The following is a 21,716-nucleotide window of genomic DNA, read 5'->3' as shown; positions in this document are numbered from 1 at the left end:
CAAGAAATATTGTGTTTGTTGTCGAAACGCTCTCACCTTACTTATTACATCATGTACGTTTCTTTTTCATAATTTTCGGGATTTTAGATTTCCCGACCCGGGTTTTCGGGATTCTTTACCAAATCCCGATCCCCGAAATTTTCAAAAATCAGTCCCGATTAGCATCTCTAATTACAACATGTGGCCGAGAGTTGTCATGATGGAATATTCTAATTTTTGTTGGCCAATTCTCGCTTCAAATGAATAAGTTGCGTTCGGCACAGGTTTCGTATGGTGGTCTTGTCAGATTTCAGCAGCACATAATATATGGGACCCTTTTGGACCCACCAAATATAGAGCATTACCTTTGCGCCATAGATACGGCCACTTACGCTTCGGGTCATTGTAATGGATCCATTTTGATTTTCTTTTATAGCGTTGAAACATCATTTCGGACGTTCAAAATTGTCTTCCAATACTGCTGAATCAAACATTTTGAAAGTGCTGCTTGAGTAACTCCTAATGATTTTTCAAGCTCTTGTTGAATTTTACCATAATCTTCATGGAATAATGCCTCAAATTCTTTGTCTTTTTTCCTGGCCTGGGAGATCTTTGTCTTTTGTGTCATAATCTTCTAAGTCACATAAACCATCACTCGCACGTTGAAACCAGCTGAACTGAATTACGAGCAATGCATTACAGTTATAGTAATTTCTAAGCAACATTCGTACTATTGACCATTGATAATTCAGTAGTTAGCCCATGTGGCACGAGACCTTCTTTCGCTCTTCTTTCAAAATATCTGTGAATATAATCGCAGCCATTTCTACTTCTTGGAACAAGTGAATTTATCTGTTCGAACGTCTCGAATTTCTAAAATTCAGTCTGAAAGTGATCCTCCATAGTCAAAAAAGAACTGTCCATTGCCAAAACTCTCCAACCCTTTACATGATCCTGCGTACTAAAAGTTAGAGTTCTTACGACTCGCATTTGTAAAGTGTTCCTGTTTTAATAGAATAAAGTAAAATTAGCTTAACTTATTTTTTTAAACAAAATCAAACTGCGAAAATGTTTTGCTTGTCTGCAGATTCATTCTCTGGTGGGAATTGAACCCACAACCCTCAGATTGATAGTCCAACACACTATGGTCTAGTCTATTTTGGCACCCAAATCTAAATATGATTCTACTATGGCATGAAAATTAAATGTCCGTTGTCCTCTTCCAATACTTTACAAGATCACGGAAGCAATAATTCATCCCTTTATTTATATCTCCAACAAGTTTAATCCTCTCATTATCTGTCATGATTACTTTGTCAGCACTCTTTTGCATCTGCAGCTTCGTAACTGAGAGCAGTTTGAGAGAAACTTTACTATTGTCGTCTTTGTTAACAATCGTGAGGTCAGTATTTCTAGTTAAAAGATAAATCTTAAATTTAATTGTTTTTTTGCTAATATACAGGACCTAATTGTCATCCTTGTAGTCCACAACTCTTAATCCGCAAATTTTGTTTACCCAAAGTTAAGACTAAAGTCACCTCTGATTGGGAGGTTGAAAATTTGTCTTCAAACTTCTTAACCAAGTGAGAATTATATTGATTTTTGTAATGACACGTTACAATTTTTTCTTTGTAGAATTTTCTGTAAGCTTTAAAAAGCAAATCTGAAATATTTATACAATTAAATAGTATTTATGAGCTTAAGGTTTATGATTGACTGGCTTTACTTGCAAATGTATTCCTAAATTATTCACCACTAATAGTTTGCACACATTTCAATAATTTCCCCCTAACAATTAAGAGCGTGCTAAACAGCTAAATATCATCATGAAACTATAAACTTAAATTTTAATTAACAATTCAATTGACACGCACATTTTCTTTGTGGGATTAGGCAAAACTGACAGCTTAAAATAAATGATGTTTAATTATGGGAAAATATTAAAATATCTTCAACATGGCTTTCACTCATTCGTTTATATTTAAAGAATTTTTAGAAAAAAAACACAAACTGATTCTGGGTATTAAATTTAAGATACATTTTAAATGTATTTATACATAAGAACTAATAACTTAATTTATTAGTACAACTCTAAATTTAGACAACACTTTTCAACACCTTGATTAAAATACACGAGTATTTAGGAACATGTTATTTCCCCTTTTCTAAAATTTAAAAAGAAAATTGTTCATCATCAGCATCATTTATGTTTGAAATTTAAATCATAATTATTAATGAAGTGTTTTAAAAAGATTTTAGAATATTTTTCATGTGTGTTTTTTTTAATATTCTACTTGTGTGGGAAATATTTTAAAACTCAACCCTCCCTCATTTTCCATATGCCAAGAGTCGGTTTAAGTATGTAAAAACAGCTGTCATATATTTACGTATAAATATGAGGTAGTTTGGGACCCCAAAAATTGTTCCTTTGTAACTTCAATACGCTTAAAGAAAAATCAAGGAAGAGTGCCGAATCTTACATACCCTTCACTAAGCTATACTTCAAGAAAAATATTAAAAACTAGTTTTGTTTGTAAAAAAAAATCTGGTGATACAAAAATTGGTGGAAAAAATTTTGCTAAAAAAAAATTTGTGCAAAATAGGGGAACAAATCGAGGTAGTCGTGATTTTTTGCTTATAGTTCAGCCATTTGCGGGGCGATTTAAATATAAATCTAAGTTGCACAATAGGGAATATATTGATGTATCAATCATGTCTGTAAGTTATTTTGGGTCTTCGGAAAGTTGATTTCGACGATATGTATGTAAATATTATGGGGTCGAAAAATGTGAAAATTACAAACGGAATGACAAACTTGTATATTCCCTTGCCCCAATCATGATGAAGGGTATAATAACACAACTAAGCAGTCAGTGCCTTTTCATTGACAAGAAAAGTTCAATAAACATTTTCGTTTCCCAAGAGTTGGAGGTGGAGTATTTTTTCAAGGTATATTTATAACAAAATGTTGTAAATATGACTGGTTACATGAACATTTTTATGGAATTGTTTTTTAAGAGGATTTATTAAATAAAAAATAATTTAATTGTTTAAGAAAATGTATATATTAAGGGGGAAAATTGTGATGGCATTAGCATTTTTCAATAATTTATTTTTACTGTAAATACAATAAAAGGTGACATGTTAAATTGTTAAAGATTTTAATAATTTAATAATTTCATATTGTTGTCTATTAAAAGTGACATGTAGAATTATTTGAATGTACATTTCTTAAACAGTAATTTCTGGTTGAGGAAACAATTCAAAATTGAGCGCATCAAGGCACAGCTTTCTATTTTTAAAAAGAACTACTTTATTGGTGAAAGAAAATTATATTTGTAACCACAGCACTTTAAATTTTGTTATGTTTTTTGTCTCTCCTGTAAAATTAAAAAAAAAAGTGCTGATAGGTGACGATATGTGGTTATCTAAATAATTTCGAGGCGTACAATTCCAAAAAAAGGGGCAACTTAGAGCTGAAATAAATTTTCTTGAAAATAAGAGGTTGAGAAAGTCTACTGATGTTTAATCATGTTGTCATACGAAAATCTTGTGAAAAAATCTTCATTGATTTGTGAAAAGCGGACATGTCTCTTAACTTGTCTAATTGTAGTAATAAGTTGACAAGCTGTTCAATGTATTTTAAACCAATTTGATAAAAAATATTTTAAATTAATTTTAATAAAATATCTATCAGTATTTTAATGTCCAAAATGGAATAAGTTCGTTTGAGTTGGCATCGCGACTTGTCACATAGTGTCAATGTTACTAAAATCTCTAGTTAAAATCATTATAAAGCATTTTGGAACAACGCGCATTACCCTTGGCAAATATTGATCGTTAACTTACATATTGGTAATTGGTGCTATGAGAACATTCGAGGCAGTTCTCTCGATTTCGCGTGCCTCACAAGAACTTTGCCTGTCGTAGACCAACTTGGTGAATTTTTAGTCCTGACTTCGGCCTGCAACCATACAAAATTCAACTGCTTAAAGACCAAAGACAACGACGTATGTTCACTAAATGGGACCTAGAGCAGTTGGCGATTGACCCTAATTTTCTTAAAAAAATTCTTCTTCAACGATGAGGCCCATCACGGTTTAGTGTGGATTTTAGGCTGGCAGCGTCATCGGTCCATATTCTAAAGCGAACGACGTTGGCCAGAACACTAGAACACAGAAAGGAATGAGCTAATTCCCTCACAGCTCATGCCACTTGAGATTTTTTTGAACGAGCAATTTGAAGGCATGGGCATCACAGGTGAAGGTAATGTGAACTGGCCACCGAGATCATGCGATTTAGTGAGACTTTTCCTTAAGACGCAGTTTTTTGCGAATAAACCACAAACCACAGCGGTTCTAAAACAACATAACCCATGCCATCGGTCAAATTTAGCCTGATATGCGCCAGAGTCATTTGAAAAAGTTGAAAAAGTTTTAATTTTTTTATGAAATATTGAAAATAAGGAGTTCAGGAAATTACTTACAAAATTTTAACTTTATGGAGGAACTGCAAGGAACCGAAAGGACGTGCAAGGATCCGAAATGGACCTGGTACCGTTGGGTCAGCACCAGCCAAAAAATAAAAAAACTCATATTTTTGTTTAAATCTAATATATAAAAATCTCGTGTCACAATGTTAGTGTTTGAACTCCTCCGAAACGGCTCAACCGATTTTTATGAAATTTTGTATGTATGTTTGGTAGGTATGAGAATAGGTCGTAAAGTATATTTCATACCGCTAGGTCATTAGGGTGACCCTATCCAGAATTTATTTTTACCATTTTTTGGCTAAAAGCTTTTTTTTCGCATTTTATTCATTTGGCATTAAAAAATACCTATAACCCTAAATTTTCATCAACCGACCCTCACCCACCCGTTTTTTTAGCCGAGATTTTAGTATTTTGTATGAGCAATATCCAAATATCAATATTTAACTATTTTTATGAAATTTTGTATATATTTTTGGTAGGTACGAGAATATTATATATCATACCGCTAGGACATTATGATGTCCCTATCCACCCATTTTTTAAAATATTTTTCGCCAAAAAATTTTGTTTGTATTTCTCTTCATTTGGCATCAAAAATACCTATATTTAACAACCAAAATATTCACTAGAAATAATTTGTATGGCAGAACAACGTTTGCCGGATCAGCTAGTATCCATATAAATATATAAATGTCTTTGAAAGTTTGTTTGTTTGCTGGTTTGCTGGTTTGTTTGAGCATCACGCCTAAACGACTGAACCGATTTTATTGAAATTTGGAACGTAGATATTCCTTTACTTGGAAGCAATAATAGACTATATAGTTTTTCTTAACTTGGACCACCCATACAAAGTAAATAGTTATTTTCGAATATCTGCAGAAATAAAATTGTGACTATCTTCAAACTTTATACGAATCAATTTCGTATCACTGTTTGAAGTTTAACTAAAAATGGGACGGATCGGAAACGGGGTGTGGCACCCCTTCTTAATTTCTGGCATAACAGGACACTGGCATCAACGTAATTTACACAAAGTTTAAAGACTCTTACAATTAGATTCACTTGATATTCGAATATTTATATATTTTATCTACAATGGTAACAAAATAACTCATATGAAGCATTACTTTAACTATTATAATAAATAGCTTTTATATCATTATAAGGAGTCAGACTAAAAATAGGCGAATGTCTTAAAAAAAGCTTCAAGATTTTTTTATATCACATCATATTTTTCATACCTTCAACGGCATAGTATGCAATTAATCACAATCAAGAAATTCCGGTATTAATTATATTCATTTATTAGCTTATAAAATCTTTTCACATTTTTTTATTTTACTTCGACAAGGGTAGCGAAGCGCACCGGGTCAAGCTAGTTATTAATATATTAATTAGTTTTGAAACATTCACAACATTTTCTATTACACACAGAAAACGGATTGGTTGGAAATCCGTTGCAACTATGAAAATTTAGTAGAATAAATCAATATTGTGTTGTAGTCATTGACAATTTATAAATTCAACAGATTATCTTTATTTATAAGTGAAAAATCATAATTGTAATAAAATTGAGGTTCCTACAATTGTATTATTAGTTAACGTAATCAATTTGAGTCTGGTTAATATTAAATAAAGGAATTCGGCAGAGAGGACTGACGATTTCAGTTACAATAACCAATAAATTCGGTCATAAAACCAAAAAATCAAATTCGGTGATTCCAACCGACAAACGATTATGTTTATTATAAATTTGTTTGACAGTTTTCAAAAATAAACAATAAATTAATTAGAAATTAAAGACAAATTTTATACACACACTTAAAAGTAAAATATTAATACAAAAAAGATAAGTTATCACAGAGTGCATTAACACTCGGTCTTAGAAGTGTAAGTAAGAGATTTGTGGGTAATTTATGAAATATGTATTAATTTAACTTTTCTCACTGCATTTCATTACAGAAGATTTTATAGACTAACACTAAATTGGCGAATTTTTGATGATTTATCGGTAGACCTTGGGTAAGGTGGACTTAATCGTACTCCTTCTTGTAAATAATAATCAAAATTTACACAATCCCACAAACAAACATTACTTTTCCATGTTTACCAATGATTTCTGGTGATGTGATAATCCAGTTGGAGAATTCTTCACTAAAGCAGCTCGTTGTGCATACTTCTAAGTGCTTATCCATGTTTTAATGTCTGGTAGTTAGATGTCTGACAGTAAGGAAATTGTGAATTTACAATATAGTCAACCGTTTTGTTACAATCATTCACTTATTTAATGATCTAATTATTTTGTAAATTCTCTTTAGCATTATCGTCAAGTATTTCTTTCGTAAAGATCAATATCGTTATGGTAAGTCGCCATTCGTCGTCATATCTCACTGTTGATACGTGGTATAAACTGATTTATTTGGTAATAAGTTTACCGGTGTCCATGGAAATATCTATTTTGTTACCCGGAACATGTGCAGCATTCAAGTAAACCAAATTTAACTGAATTATGTCATAAAAGAAAACGGACAAATTTGAACGTCTTTACATCTTTCACGTATATTAAATTTTTCTATATTAATGTATGTTACATAAATTGCAATAAATAAACACATATTTAGTAATAATAAAAAAATATATTTTTCATTGTGCCAGCCTAATGTAAATATATATAAATTGCTAGTTATTCCAACCGAATTATTTTTTAATTAACAGTTGTGATTGCCAAATACACAGTAGTCTGAATCGAATTATGTGATAGTACATGCAACCGACAAAATTCGATTGGCGCCAAATTCGGTTGTGTATACGAATCTGTTTTCTCTGTGTACAAGTCTATTTTATGGTATTTTACGGAACAGTATTTTTTATCATTACAACATAAATAATCACCACAATGGGAACATGAAATAATTCACCGTTATTCTGGGTAAGCGAGTTTGCCAATAGGCGAACAAAATATATTATTCCAAAGATGATAGTGTACTTCAAAGTACTTTTTTACATAAAGGTTCAAAATATGTTTTGTTTTCATTTTGTATGTTTATTATTGTTACGGTACTTGTAAGTACCGACGGTCGACAAAGGGTTAAGATAGGGAAATCTTAATGAAAGACGCTATATAATTGACCATATCTTCTATGTAAAGCTCATGATAAATGTTTACAGAAATTTAAATAATTCCGAGTATATTTATTTTAAAAATTGTGTTTATTTTAAACCAAGCGAATTTATTTACATGTGGTCTCAATTCAACAACTAAAACTTTACAAAAAACAACATGGACAACTTTAAGATTAACTGGCATGCTATTAAAGCTATAAGCCAGGATATTCCACAGTTATCCTGTCTCGACTTGTACCTTCTTATATGAAGCAGGTAATATGAAATTTTGATTTCGAGCTTTTAAATAATGGTACTCCTCCAGATTATTCATTGCTACAGAGCTTTGTATGGTCATCTACCAGATTTTCCGTCAAAAATGAGTTTAATCTGGTTCTCTACCAGAATTTCTTCAATTGAGTTTTAATGGGTCTCCTCCAATGAGTTTTGAATGATCCTTCACCAGGTTTCTCTTCACAAAATATGTGTATCAACTGTGTCTTCTCATAACCTCAATATTGATCTATATTTGACCAAAAAAATTTATTTTGATCAAATTTGACACATGCATTTTTTCAGCCTATTTCGGTTGAAATCGGTCCATTATTTCACCCAGCCTCCATACAAATGTGCTCCAGAAATATGACTTTATCGGTCGTAAATGCTTGATTTATGTAGGTAATACACAAATTTCGCTCCAAATAAGTCTTATATATACGGAAGCCATGTGACCTAATTCTAAGATGATCGGTCCATTAGTATCATAGCTCCCATATAAGGCCGACTTCCGAAATTCACTTTAACGAGCATAAATCTCTTAAAACTTTTGGTATCCACATAGAATTCAACACAAGTAAGTTTTATGTATACATTAATAGTCATCGTACCGGCGATATGTATAGATCTCTGAGGAAACTCACGAATGGCCATACGACATCGTAAAGGCCCCTAAGATGTGCGAACGGTGAAGACAGAAGAGCAACAGGTTGAGGTATGGGCGGATCACTATAGCCGATTGCTTTCGAGAAATGTTCATCCTTTACGAACGGAAAGCGTATGTGAGTCTCCCCTGGATGACCCATACATCGTTTGCGCATATTCCACCATTGAGGAGATCGCAAATTCAATTAGCAGTCTCAAAGGAAACAAATTCCCTGGTGTTGACGGAATATCCGCTGAGCTCTTGAAGTCCGACCCACATACGAGTGCTGAAATAATACTGCCAATCATTCGTACATTCTGGGAGAGCAAAAATCACGACAACGAGCTGACTGAGGGCGTGATAATAAATATACCAAAAAAGGCCGTTCTCACGGACCCTAAAAATTGGCGCGGCATTACTCTACTATGCGTGATTAATAAGGTGATAGCCCAGATAATTGCCAAAAGGATTTCCGACAGGTTAACACCAACTCCAAGGCAGGAAACTAAACCACGATGTGATAAAACATGGCAAATTGCTGAGTGAAACTGTGGGAGTTGGGATTTAATATAATTCTATTTAATATAATTCTGGACAATATTGCAATAGGTGTAAGCGAAATAGAAGATGTCAGCCAATTCTGCTACCTTGGAAGCATTATATCTACGTACGGGGATCGGGTGAGGACATCGACAATCGCTTGCAGAAGGCACGTCAAACATTTGGTCGCCTAAAACCAATTTGGAGATCACCGTCTTTATCTCTGCTTACGAAAATAGCAATCTTCAATGCAAATGTAAAATCGACCCTTTTATACGGCTGCGAAACTTAGAACACTGTCACTCGTGATATACGGAAAATGCAAGTATTCGTGAACCGCTGTCTTCGCAAGATCCTACGTGTATTCTGGCCGAGAACCATATCTAATCACACGCTCTGGGAAAAAACAGGCCAACAAATCCTATCGATTGAGATAAGGAGACGAAAATGGCGATGGATCGGCCACACCCTTAGAAGGCAGCCTAACGACATTACTAGAAATGCCGTAGACTAGAACCTGCAAGGGAACAGAAGAAGGGGACGCCCAGCTCATACATGGAGAAGGCAGATTGAGGCCGAAGTAAATAGCAGTGGCAAGAGTTATGGAGAAGTTAAGGCGTTAGCACAAAATAGAGAGATGTTCAAACATTTAATTGAGGCCCTATGCTCCTTGTAGGAACGACGGGAACTTATATATACATTCATAACACGACCTAATTTCATGGCGATTGGTTCATAATTGTTCTTACACAGAAAAAACTATTTCCTAAACCGTTTCAATTCAAATATTTGTCACATATTGAACTGGTTTCAATTATTTCATAATTAAATCAAGTAGCTCAAAACAAAATTTCTTGGTATTTTCTATTGAATTTTGAATTTTGAATTTGATTATTTTGACAATTGAATATACAATTTTCGTTATTGGTTGAATTTCAAATACAAAAATTATTGAATAGAGAATTTTCGTAATTGAAACACAAAAAATAACAAAAATGTGTTTTCAATTACGAAAATTATCTATTCAATAATTTTTGTATTTGAAATTCAACCAATAACGAAAATTGTATATTCAATTGTCAAAATAATCAAATTCAAAACTCAAAATTCAATAGAAAATATCAAGATATTTAGTTTTTGAGCAAATGAATACTTGATTTAATTATGAAATAATTGAAACCAGTTGAATATGGGATAAATGTTTGAATTGAAATATAATTTTTTCTGTGTAGTTTCCATATAAGGCTCACTTCCGAAATTATTGAAATTTTAAAAGAAAAATGTTTCTGTTCATTTACTCAATATGGTTACTTGTTTTTTCTATATTTTCATAGACCACATATGTTCCTTATATACTTACTGAACCATATTACAATATCATTTCAATCAAAAAACTCTTAATTTTTTTGCAAATTTTATAATATTTTTTTATTATTATTATTAATATGAATTTGTTTTAATCATGATCTTATAAAAAAAAACGCACACAGACACATATACAACATCAATACATATACGACGTATATTAATACATATAATACTAAATATATATTTTTTTAAAACAAAATTTCTACATATTCTATAGACTCCTTCATATTGTGGCAAATTAATTTTAATGTAGTCGGAAAATAAAAAAAAAAATGTAACAAAATTTCACATTAACATTAAATTGTATGAGTAATTTTTGGTAATGACATACGAATTTTTTGAAAATAAAGCAATGGGGGTAAGCACAGTTTACAAAAAGGCAAATAAAAACAATAATATTACTTAAGCGTTAATGATAACACTGAACATACCTTTAGGGTATATGTTCAATGTCAGTGAGGGTATGTTCAGTGTTTATACCGGTTTAAACTTTGTTTTATTTATTAAAAACTGTGAATATCCTTAATACATATGTCTGCTTGTTGGCTGTTTAGTTGTATTTTCATGTCAAATATGTGTTTTATGAATTTGAAATATGTTTACAATGTGCGTGCTTGTTTTCATTCTTTCTTTGTTTTAGTTGTACAATTAACTATTTTTTGGAATAAATGCTGATATTTTTGTTGCAATCATAAAAAATTTACAGATTTATTTTAATATGTACCTTTGTTTTATGTTAATGAATATTTAAAATAAAATGTTTTTTACTTAATATTTAATATGTTTAAAGCATAAATATTTAACCAAAAAAAAATAATAATAACTAAAGCCAATTTTGTTTTTCATAAAATTTATTTAAAATGTTTATAGTAATATGTATTTTAAAAAAAGTTATTACAAGGAAAACTACCAACTAATTTGTGTTAAAGTTTTTCTTTGGTTTTGGATTTCAAACTACATACTAAGAGAGACACAGAAAGAAGGTATTTTAAAAAAAAAAAAAAAGATTTAACAATTACAAATAATATACAAAAATTTAAATCAATTATTTTGCTGAATAATACTTAAAATTTATTTAAAATTATATATACACATGTCATAGCTGTATTTTTTTTTTGGATAAAACTAAAGAATTAATTGCAATTATAAAGGCCACTTGATATTATTTCTTTATACAATACATATATGGGTAATAATCTATAACTAAGTATATTATATTTTTACAAATTATTTGGTTTTGTTATAATTATTGAATTAAAATTAATACATGCCTCTTAAATTAGAAAATAAATGACTTTTATTGAAGGTTTGAATATATGTAAGTTAACAAAATAATGAAGAACATAATTGGAAATGATTAACTTTCAACGAAAATTTCTCAATAAAAAAAAATAAATTTTAATACAAATTTTATCCATAATAATATATTTAAAATGAAAACTTATTGATATTTACAAAATTTGTGTAGAGAACTTTTCAATTGATATAATTTTAGAGAAAACTGATCATTAACTTTAAGTTTTTCTATAAAACTGATCGATATTTAAAAATTTGCATAGAAAATTTAACAATTATTATAGAAAAACTGGCGATATTTAAAAATTTGGATAGAAATTTTATAGATTGCTATACACCTTTATAAAGTAGAGAAAGTTATGGTCGATAACTCTAAACTTTAATACAAAAACTAAATTTTCAGCAAAACTGTATCGATATCATTGAATTTTCATAAACAAAATATTGCCAGCTCATAATTTTTAGATACATTTTATAAATATTTAAAAATGTTTAAAGAAACTTAAACGATAATGATAAATTTCTATTAAAATTTTATCGATAACTATAAATTTTTATAGAAAATTTATCGATAACTCTATATATTTATAAAATGTTATCGATAAGTTTAAATATTTATTAAAAATTTGTCAAGAAATCTAAATTCTCAGAGAAAATGTATCGATATTTAAAAAAAAATTAAAGAAATTTTAATGATAGTGACATTTTTAGTAAGATTTTATCGATGTCTAAGTTTTTTGAAAAAAATTTTCGAAAACCCAGAATTTTTAAGGAAAATTATCGAAAAATTTTAATTTATATAGAAAACATAACGATAACTGAAATTTTTTGGAGAAAATTTATCGAGAACTCTAAATTTTAGAGAAAATTTATCGATAATTCAAATTTTTTACAAAATATTATAAATAACTGTAAATTTTGATTAAAACACAATTAATTTTTAGAGCAAGTTTATCGATATTTAAAAGAAAATTTAACAATATTGAAAATCCTATTAAAATTTGCTCTATATGTCTGAATTTTTAAAAAAAAAATTCAATAATATAAAATTTTTAAGGAAAATTATAGAAAACTTCAAATTGTTATCGATAACTATAAATTTTTAAAGAAAACTTATCGAAACTAAAAATTTTTATAGAAGACTTATCGATAACTCTAAATTTTTAGAGAAAATTTACCGATATTTAAAAAAGAACCATTTACGATATTGAAATTCCTATCAATATTTTATCTATATCTCTGAATTTTTAGAAAAAAAATGTCGATAAGTCAGAACTTAAAATTTTTAAAGAAAACATATTGATAACTCTAAATTTCAAAGAAAATTTAAAGATAACTGTAATTTTTAAAAAATAATTCCGATAACTGTAAATTTTTAGAGAAAATTTATCGAAAATATAAAATTTTTAGAGAAAATTTATCGATATTTAAAAAAGAATTAACGGTAGTGAAATCCTATTAAGATTTTATCTTTATGTCTGAATTTTTAAAAAAAAATTGTCGATAACATAGATTTTTTAAGGAAAATTATCGAAAACTTTAAATATTTATCGATAACTATAAATTTTTATAAAATACTTATCGATAAATTTCTAAACTTTATGAAAATATTACCGATATCAGTTAATTTTTTTAAAAAATTTATCGATAACTGTAAATTTTTAATGAAAATTTATCGATATTTAAAAAAAAATTATAGAAAATTTAACGATTGTAAAACACATATTAAAATTTTATCTATGTCTGAATTTTTAGAAAAAATTATCGAAAAATTTTAATTTTTAGAGAAAATTCTTAGATACAATTTTTCGTTTTATAGAAAATTATCAGTAAATCTAAATTTTCATAGAAAATTTATAGATAACTCTAAGTTTCTTAAATAAAATGTATCATTATCATTAAATTTGTATACAAAATTATCAATAACTTTTGATATTTTGTAGAAAATGTATCGATTACTTCAAATTTTTGATTTATCTTAACAATAACTAAACATTTTTGGACAAAATTTATATATTTTTTAAAGAAAATTTATCGATAACTTAAAATTTTCAGAAAACATTTTCGATATTTCCGTAATTTAAAAAATATTTAAATTGAAAACTACATTTTGTGAGAAAATTTATCGATATTTCCAAATTATCGGCAACTATAAATTCTTATTAAAATTCGAAAATTTATAACTATCAATTTTTATAGAAAATTAAGTAAATTTTTAATGAATTTTATCGATATTTATGAATTTTTAGTAATAAAAAATGATCGATAACTCCAAATTTGTTCAGAATATTTATCGATAACTCCAACATTTTAGGGAAAAATTATCGATAACTATAATTTTTTATACAAAAATACCGATAACTTTAAAATTTTGTAGACAAATTCATTGATGTTTAGGAATTATTAAAGAAAAATAATTGATTGTATAAAATATTTAAAATGTTCTAGAAAATGTATCAATAATTCAAAATCAGTGGTCGCCATAAAGAAAATCAACTTTTGGTCTAAATTTTTGCAGAAAATCCAAAAATTTTTTATAAAATGTTCAATAAACTTTAAAGCAGTGGTAGGCATAACGAGAACATTGAATTTCATTGTATGTTGATTATGATTTATGTTTCGTATTTGATAATTTTTATGAACTTAGTTGAGGCACAATTTGGTCTATTTTGTTAATTATTTTTTGTAAAAATCTCTAATATTTTTAGGATTCTTTAAAATTTGTGGCGACCACTGCTTTAAATATGAAATAGTATCGACAACTTTAAATCCTTAAACAAAGTTAATATTTTCTATTAAAATCTAAAAATTTTTAAATTTATTTTTCGCATCTTCTTTTAAATTATTTTTTTTAAATTTTCTTTTTTATAAAAATCTCCAAAATTTGTGCAAATTCTTTTAAATTTGTGCTGTTATTCGTCAATTCTTTATATAAAATCATTATTTTGGCATTACTCTAAATAATAAAGCGTCTATTCTTTTACATTTATCAACAACAAAAAAAATACTTGACCATAAAAATATACATTAGGACCCCTTAAACTAGGCCTTATTAGGTCCCCCCTCAAACTTATATATAAACAAAATGGCCCAAACCCTTGGCTGGATTATTATTAACCGCTTCTCCCGCTACATTACTAGTTTCCGTAGACGAACTAACTTTATGATTGCCATTAACATCTGGCGTGAGTAATTCATCAGCGGAAGTGGTTTCATAGGTGCTGGTGGCATCCATAATCATGCGTGGCAATGTACGACCCATGTACACACTTTGGGGCCGTAAACGATTGGCAGGCGCCTCAAAACGTCCATTTAGTTCGATATCCAATAATTTCTTATCATTGCCCAAAAACGAAAAGGAATGCGATGCTGTTCTTATCTCGCGTATATTATATACAGGACTGTAGGTGGGTAGGTTGGAGATGGAGGTGTTGTTGTTGTTAAAGGAGGTATTGCTGCATTTGGGACTTCTCAATAGCAAGTTCATGTTCGGATTTTTGTGACAAAAATCACATGACTTGTAGTTATTTTGACAGTGCACACACATATCTATGGGCTGTTTGACTATGGTGAGGGTAGAGGGAGTTCTGGTAATACTGCTGCAGCCATCCGAGGAGCTATCTGAAGAGCCAGATGTTGAGGAGGCACATTCATCATCGCTGGTCATTAAACTTTGCATATCATCCGATAGTGAGTCCATCGAAACATCCAATAAACTAGAGCTGTCATCCAAAGAGCATAGACTACTGTCAGTATCATAGGACTTATTAGGGTGGGCAGAGGCGGTAGTGGTGGACGTCGAAGAGCCATAGGTTTTCACCACTTCATCGAGGGCATTCAAAATTTGGCGACGTCTAGCATAGTTGGGATTACGTCTCACCAGAAAATGGCAAGTTTCACCACGTTTGGCACGTTCGGCCTGGGCTCTCAGGGGAATATCATCTGGGTGTAGTTTACGTTGATACTCTTGTCCTGGGCACACCTAAAAGGAAACATTTAAATAAAATTTAATATTTGTTTTAAATAGTTTAAGAAATTTAAGGTTCACTTACTTCATATATGGAGAATTGTTCCACTGGTTCCATGGAATTGTAACAGGATAGCAGCAATTGCAATAATTCATCTGAGGTGGTTTCCTCGGATATTACCAGGGATTTATATTGTGAAGAGGGTTGCAAAGCAGATGTGTGGACTCTTATTAGACCACCAGGCTTAAGCTGCAAACAAAATCTGGATTCACCTTTGGGATGACATGCTTGCAATATGGCTGGCCGGGTGTCTTCATCTAAAACCAAAATGGTTTTAACGCCAGCACGTCTAACGGAAACTTCCATGGATAAATAGAATAAACGGGGATCACGATGACGCATTTTAAGGCTGTAATAAGTGAATTATGGATTTAATATGAATTTAAGGACATTTTTGAGAGATAAATAAAATGGGTTTCTAATCTCAACCAATTTTCTGATCTATAATGATTGTAATAACAGAATTGTATTTAAAATAAACGAATTAGGGTTTCTACCAAAATAACTTTTGTTGTTAGAACTAAAATTTTGTAACAACAAGTGAAATATTTGATTAAAGAAATGGAAACCAAGGTTCTATTAAGAAGTTTTGTTGTTAGAACAAAACTTTTGTACCAACAAGTGAAAAAATTGGTTGACAAAATGGAAACTGAATGTTCTTTTAAGGGCTTTTGTTGTTAGAACTAAAATTTTGTAAAAACAAGTGAAAAATTTGGTTGTTGAAACATAACCCGAATGTTCTTTTACGAACTTTTGCTGTTAGAACAAAAAATGTTGAAACAACAAGTGAAAAATTTGGTTGATGAAATAAAAGCCGGAAATTATTTTAACAACGTTTGTTATTCGAACTAAAAAGTTGTAACTACAAGTGAAAAATTTTATTGATGAAACAAATACCGAAAGTTCTTTTAACAAATTTTATTGTTGGAATTAAAATTTTGTAATAACAATTGAAAAATTTGGTTGAAGAAATAAAAACCGAAAGTTCTTTTACGAAATTTTGTTGTTAGAACTAATATTTTGTAACAACAAGTGAAAACTAAAATTAAAGTTCTATTAAGAGCTTTTTTTGTTAGATCCAAAATTGTGTAACAACAAATGAAAAATTTGGTAGATGAAATAAAGACCGAAAGTTATTTTAAGAGATTTTGTTATTAGAACTAAAATTTTGTAACTACAAGTGAAAAATTTTGTTGAAAACTCTAAAACCAAAAGTTTGTTTAGGAATTTTGGTTGTTAGAACTAATATTTTGTAACAATAAGTGAAAAATTTGGTTGATAAAGCAAAAAGCTAAATTTCTTTTAAAAATTTTTGTTGTTGGAACTAAAATTTTGTAACAACAAGTGAAATATTTAGTTGCTGAAACAGAAATCAAAAGTTCCCTTAATAAATTTTGTTGTCACAACTAAAGTTGTGTAATAACTTGAGAAAAACTTGCTTGATGATACAGAATTCGGTAAACACAACAAAATAAATGTTTTATTTAAAATTTTCTTAAACTTACCGTCTTAAAAGCTGCATGATAACATCCTTACTAGTGGTATCCCACTGTATGCCCAAAGTTTTGTATTCAATATCAATTTTCAAACAGCTGGTAAATACTTTAATAGTTGTCTGTAAAGAAATTTAAAATTAAATTAATATTTTTCCATTATTAGTAAGCTATTGAGAGCTGTTGTAACTAAAACCTACCTGAGGCAATTGTTCATTTAAACTGGAATAACTGGAGGCTCTGGAGGGGGTTCGTTGTAAATCGCTGGGTGGCTCAGGACTGCCACACATGGAGGAGGCACAAGAGGTACTTGAACGCATGGAAACTGAATCCGAACGATTGCGCAAGGGTGAGATTTGTACGTGTTTTAGCATCTGTAATAAATAAATAAAAAAGGAAAAATAAAGGAATTTAATAAAAATTTCTAAGAATTTTAGATTTTAAACAAAATATAAAGATTTTTCTTTTATTTAAAAAATCAGCAAGCAAACAAAAAGAAAAGAAATCAACAACCTTATTGTTCCAAACAATTGATTATGATAAAATTTCAAACAAAAAACCTCTACAGTTCAATATACAAATACACTTTTTTTTTGTATAAAAAAACTTAAGAAGATGTATCCGGTTCATTCAGGCAGAACACACAAAAAAGTATGTTTTTTTTGTCTAAATATAAATTCATACCTTTTTTTTCTTCTGGTTTTGGAAAAAAATGTATTGCATACATTAAAGATTTAAATTGTTGGTAAAGTTTGTCAAAAAAAAAACAAAAAGGGGCATAAACAAATTCTCTTTATAGGGGCTTGTTTGTTTGATAAGCCTTTAACTATTGATTGTATTAAAAAAAAGGGGAGAAATGGGTAATATTTACATAAAATATATTTATAAAGAGTAGAGGGAATTTGCTGGCTTAATTACCGGGAAGTAAAGTAAATAAATATTATGTTTTTTAAATAACTATAAAGTATATTTAAAGTACATGAAACACACCCATATTTAAAGTATTTGAAAGAGTTTAGTTCAAAAAAAGAGGGCACCATATTGGGTGGTTAAAACTATGCAAAAGTTTCAAAGCAGTCAGCCATAAATCCTTTTATTTTATAAAATTTAACTAGCTTTATGTTAAGCTTAATTTATTAAAACTGACTAAGCATTACTTTGTATGTAATTAAGTAGTTAGATAAGAAGCTCTAATGCTTACATAGTAAGCTAGATTTATGAGAAAGCGTTTCTCTTTCTCTTAAACTTAATCATATATGTTCTTATATTTCTAGCTTTAAATCATTTTATCTTCATTATGAAAATATGTAGTTTCTTTTATCAGTCATTTTTTAAATTTCTTTTTTCTTTCATTTTATTATTAAATTCATAAATTCTTGTTCATAATTTTCTACTCAGCAGTATGTAATAATAATGCAAACGTACGTGTTCCTACATGCCAACATGTTCTTTACGCATTTACATAAATAAAATAGAAGAAAATCTGTACACTCTGACAAACTATATATTTAAATATTTTAAAAAAGTACTAACTACAACATAAAATAAAAGGGAAGTACATACATTACTTTAAGTCATAGTTTTGAAATAAAGTAAAAAATGAAGTTTAAACAAACTTAAAGGGGAGAATCTTTGGAGAGTATTTTACAAATTTGATAAAAAGTTAAAGATAATTATACTAAATAATAAAGAATTAATTAAATTATTGGGTGTATAACTTAAAAATGCGGGATTTTTTTCATATTTTTAGCTTTTATTTTGAAGCATTTATACAATATAAATTTATTCAAATTATTGGATGTTTTAAGCTATCTGTAAACATATGGATTCCGAGACAAAATAACTGCTCATCTGATGAGGTCAAGAACAAATCAAGCAAATTTCGGATACTCTGTTCTGAAGTGAAGCGTATCCCAGAGAAAGCTTTCTGCATCGATCGAAACAAATAGTAGTCGTACGTGTTCAATTCAGTAAGTAATTCAAATAATATATAGAAATTAATTTTTTTCTTTTCAAATTTTTTTTTTATAGGCCTAATTTTTATCATAACTTCAGTTATGATCAACAGATTTGAATAATTTTTCAAGTAAATTATAGCTGATTACTTAAAATTTATTATTATAAAAATTTGTTTCATTATCTTTGATAGATTTTGAGTAATGTTAGTTTAAGTACAAAATATATATTTTTTTAATTTTGAAAAAAAACTGCTTTTTATTCTGTAACATAAATTTTGTGGCTTTAATTTATTTGCAACTAATTTAAATTAAGTTTATTTTAGAATTAAAGGCTATCTAGAGTTATTTTAAGTGAAAATAAGAAATAAATTTTGGAATTTTTTTATTTTTTTTTAATGGCTTATTTTTTATCATAACTTTAGTAGTATTTCATAGATTTCAATAATTTTTAATGTAAATTGTAGCTGTGTACTTTAGATTTACTATAATAAAAACTGGTTACATTATCTTTGATAGATTTTGAGTAATGTTAGTTTTAGTACAAAATAAGTTTTTTTTTAATTTTGAAAAAAAACTGCTTTTTATTCTGCTACATAAATTGTGTGGCTTAAATTTATTTGCAACTAATTTAAATTAAATTTATTACAGAATTAAGAGTTATTTTAAGTGAAAATAAGTAATAAATTTTGGAATTTCTTTATTTTCTTTTTTATTGGCCTATTTTTTATCATAACTTGAGTAGTATTTTATAGATTTCAATAATTTTTAATGTAAATTGTAGCTGTTTACTTTAGATTTACTATAATAAAAACTGGTTTCATTATCTTTGATAGATTTGATAGAAAAAAACTGCTTTTTATTCTGTAACATAAATGTTGTGGTTTAAATCTATTTAAAATTTATTTAAATAAATTTTATTTCAGAATTAAAGACAACCTAGAGTTATTTTAAATGAAAATAAGAAATAAATTTTGGAATTTCTTTATTTTTTTTTTTTTTGATTGGCCTATTTTTTTTCATAACTTGAGTAGTAATTCATAGATTTCAATAATTTTTAATGTAAATTGTAGCTGTGTACATTAGATTTATTATAATAAAAACTGGTTTCATTATCTTTTATAGATTTTGAGTAATGTTAGTTTAAGTACAAAATAAGTTTTTTTTTTAATTTTGAAAAAAACTGCTGTTTATTCTGCTACATAAATTGTGTGACTTAAATTTATTTGCAACTAATTTAAATTAAGTTTATTACAGAATTAAAGACAATCTAGAGTTGTTTTAAATGAAAATAAGAAATAAATTTTGGAATTTTATTATTTTTTTTTTTTTGATTTGCCTATTTTTTATCATAACTTGAGTAGTAATTTATAGATTTCAATAATTTTTATTGTAAATTGTAGATGTTTACTTTAGATTTACTATAATAAAAACTGGTTTCATTATCTTTGATAGATTTTAAGTAATGTTAGTTTAAGTACAAAATAAGTATTTTTTTTAATTTTGAAAAAAACTGCTGTTTATTCTGCTACATAAATTGTGTGGCTTAAATTTATTTGCAACTAATTTAAATTAAGTTTATTACAGATTTAAAAGCAATCTAGAGTTATTTTAAATGAAAATAAGAAATAAATTTCTGATTTTTTTTTTATTTTTTTGATTGGCCTATTTTTTATCATAACTTGAGTAGTAATTCATAGATTTCAATAATTTTTAATGTAAATTGTAGCTGTCTACTTTAGATTTACTATAATAAAAACTGGTTTCATTATCTTTGATAGATTTTGAGTAATGTTAGTTTTAGTACAAAATAATTTTTTTTTTTAATTTTGAAAAAAACTGCTGTTTATTCTGTAACATAAATCTTGTGGCTTAAATTTATTTGCAACTAATTCAAATTAAATTTATTCCAGAATTAAAGGCATTCTAGGGTTATTTTAAGAGAAAATAAGAAATAAATTTCTGATTTTTTTTTTTTTTTTGTTCAGCCTATTTTTTATCATAACTTGAGTAGTAATTCATAGATTTCAATCATTTTTAATGTAAATTGTAGCTGTTTACTATAGATTTACTATAATAAAAACTGGTTTCATTATCTTTGATAGATTTTGAGTAATGTTAGTTTTAGTACAAAATAATTTTTTTTTTTAATTTTGAAAAAAACTGCTGTTTATTCTGTAACATAAATCTTGTGGCTTAAATTTATTTGCAACTAATTCAAATTAAATTTATTCCAGAATTAAAGGCATTCTAGGGTTATTTTAAGAGAAAATAAGAAATAAATTTCTGATTTTTTTTTTTTTTTTGTTCAGCCTATTTTTTTCATAACTTGAGTAGTAATTCATAGATTTCAATCATTTTTAATGTAAATTGTAGCTGTTTACTATAGATTTACTATAATTAAAACTGGTTTCATCTTTGATAGATTTTGAGTAATGTTAGTTTAAGTACAAAATATTTTTTTTTAATTTTGAAAAATTTTGCTTTTTATTTCTTAACATAAATTTTGTGGTTTAAATCTATTTGAAATTAATTTAAATA

The 21,716-nt window shown here is 28.1% G+C and overlaps 1 protein-coding gene across 1 annotated transcript in view; it reads right to left on the bottom strand.

The window, feature by feature from the left end:
* Window positions 1-14,656: 14,656 nt before the first annotated feature.
* Window positions 14,657-21,716, bottom strand: part of rau (RA domain-containing protein rau) — a 56,650-nt gene continuing 49,590 nt past the window's right edge. The window contains exons 2-5 of the mRNA XM_065500468.1: window positions 17,421-17,594; window positions 17,233-17,342; window positions 15,752-16,076; window positions 14,657-15,681 (exon numbers count right to left, since the gene is read on the bottom strand). Of these exons, the coding sequence (XP_065356540.1) occupies window positions 14,770-15,681; window positions 15,752-16,076; window positions 17,233-17,342; window positions 17,421-17,594 (1,521 nt within the window). The 3' untranslated portion in view covers window positions 14,657-14,769. The remainder of the gene's footprint in view (window positions 15,682-15,751; window positions 16,077-17,232; window positions 17,343-17,420; window positions 17,595-21,716) is intronic.

This window comes from Calliphora vicina, chromosome 2 (assembly GCF_958450345.1).
Source record: "Calliphora vicina chromosome 2, idCalVici1.1, whole genome shotgun sequence".
NCBI lineage: Eukaryota > Metazoa > Arthropoda > Insecta > Diptera > Calliphoridae > Calliphora > Calliphora vicina.
Note: the sequence above shows the minus strand (reverse complement) of the source record. Positions and strands in the feature narration are given on the sequence as shown.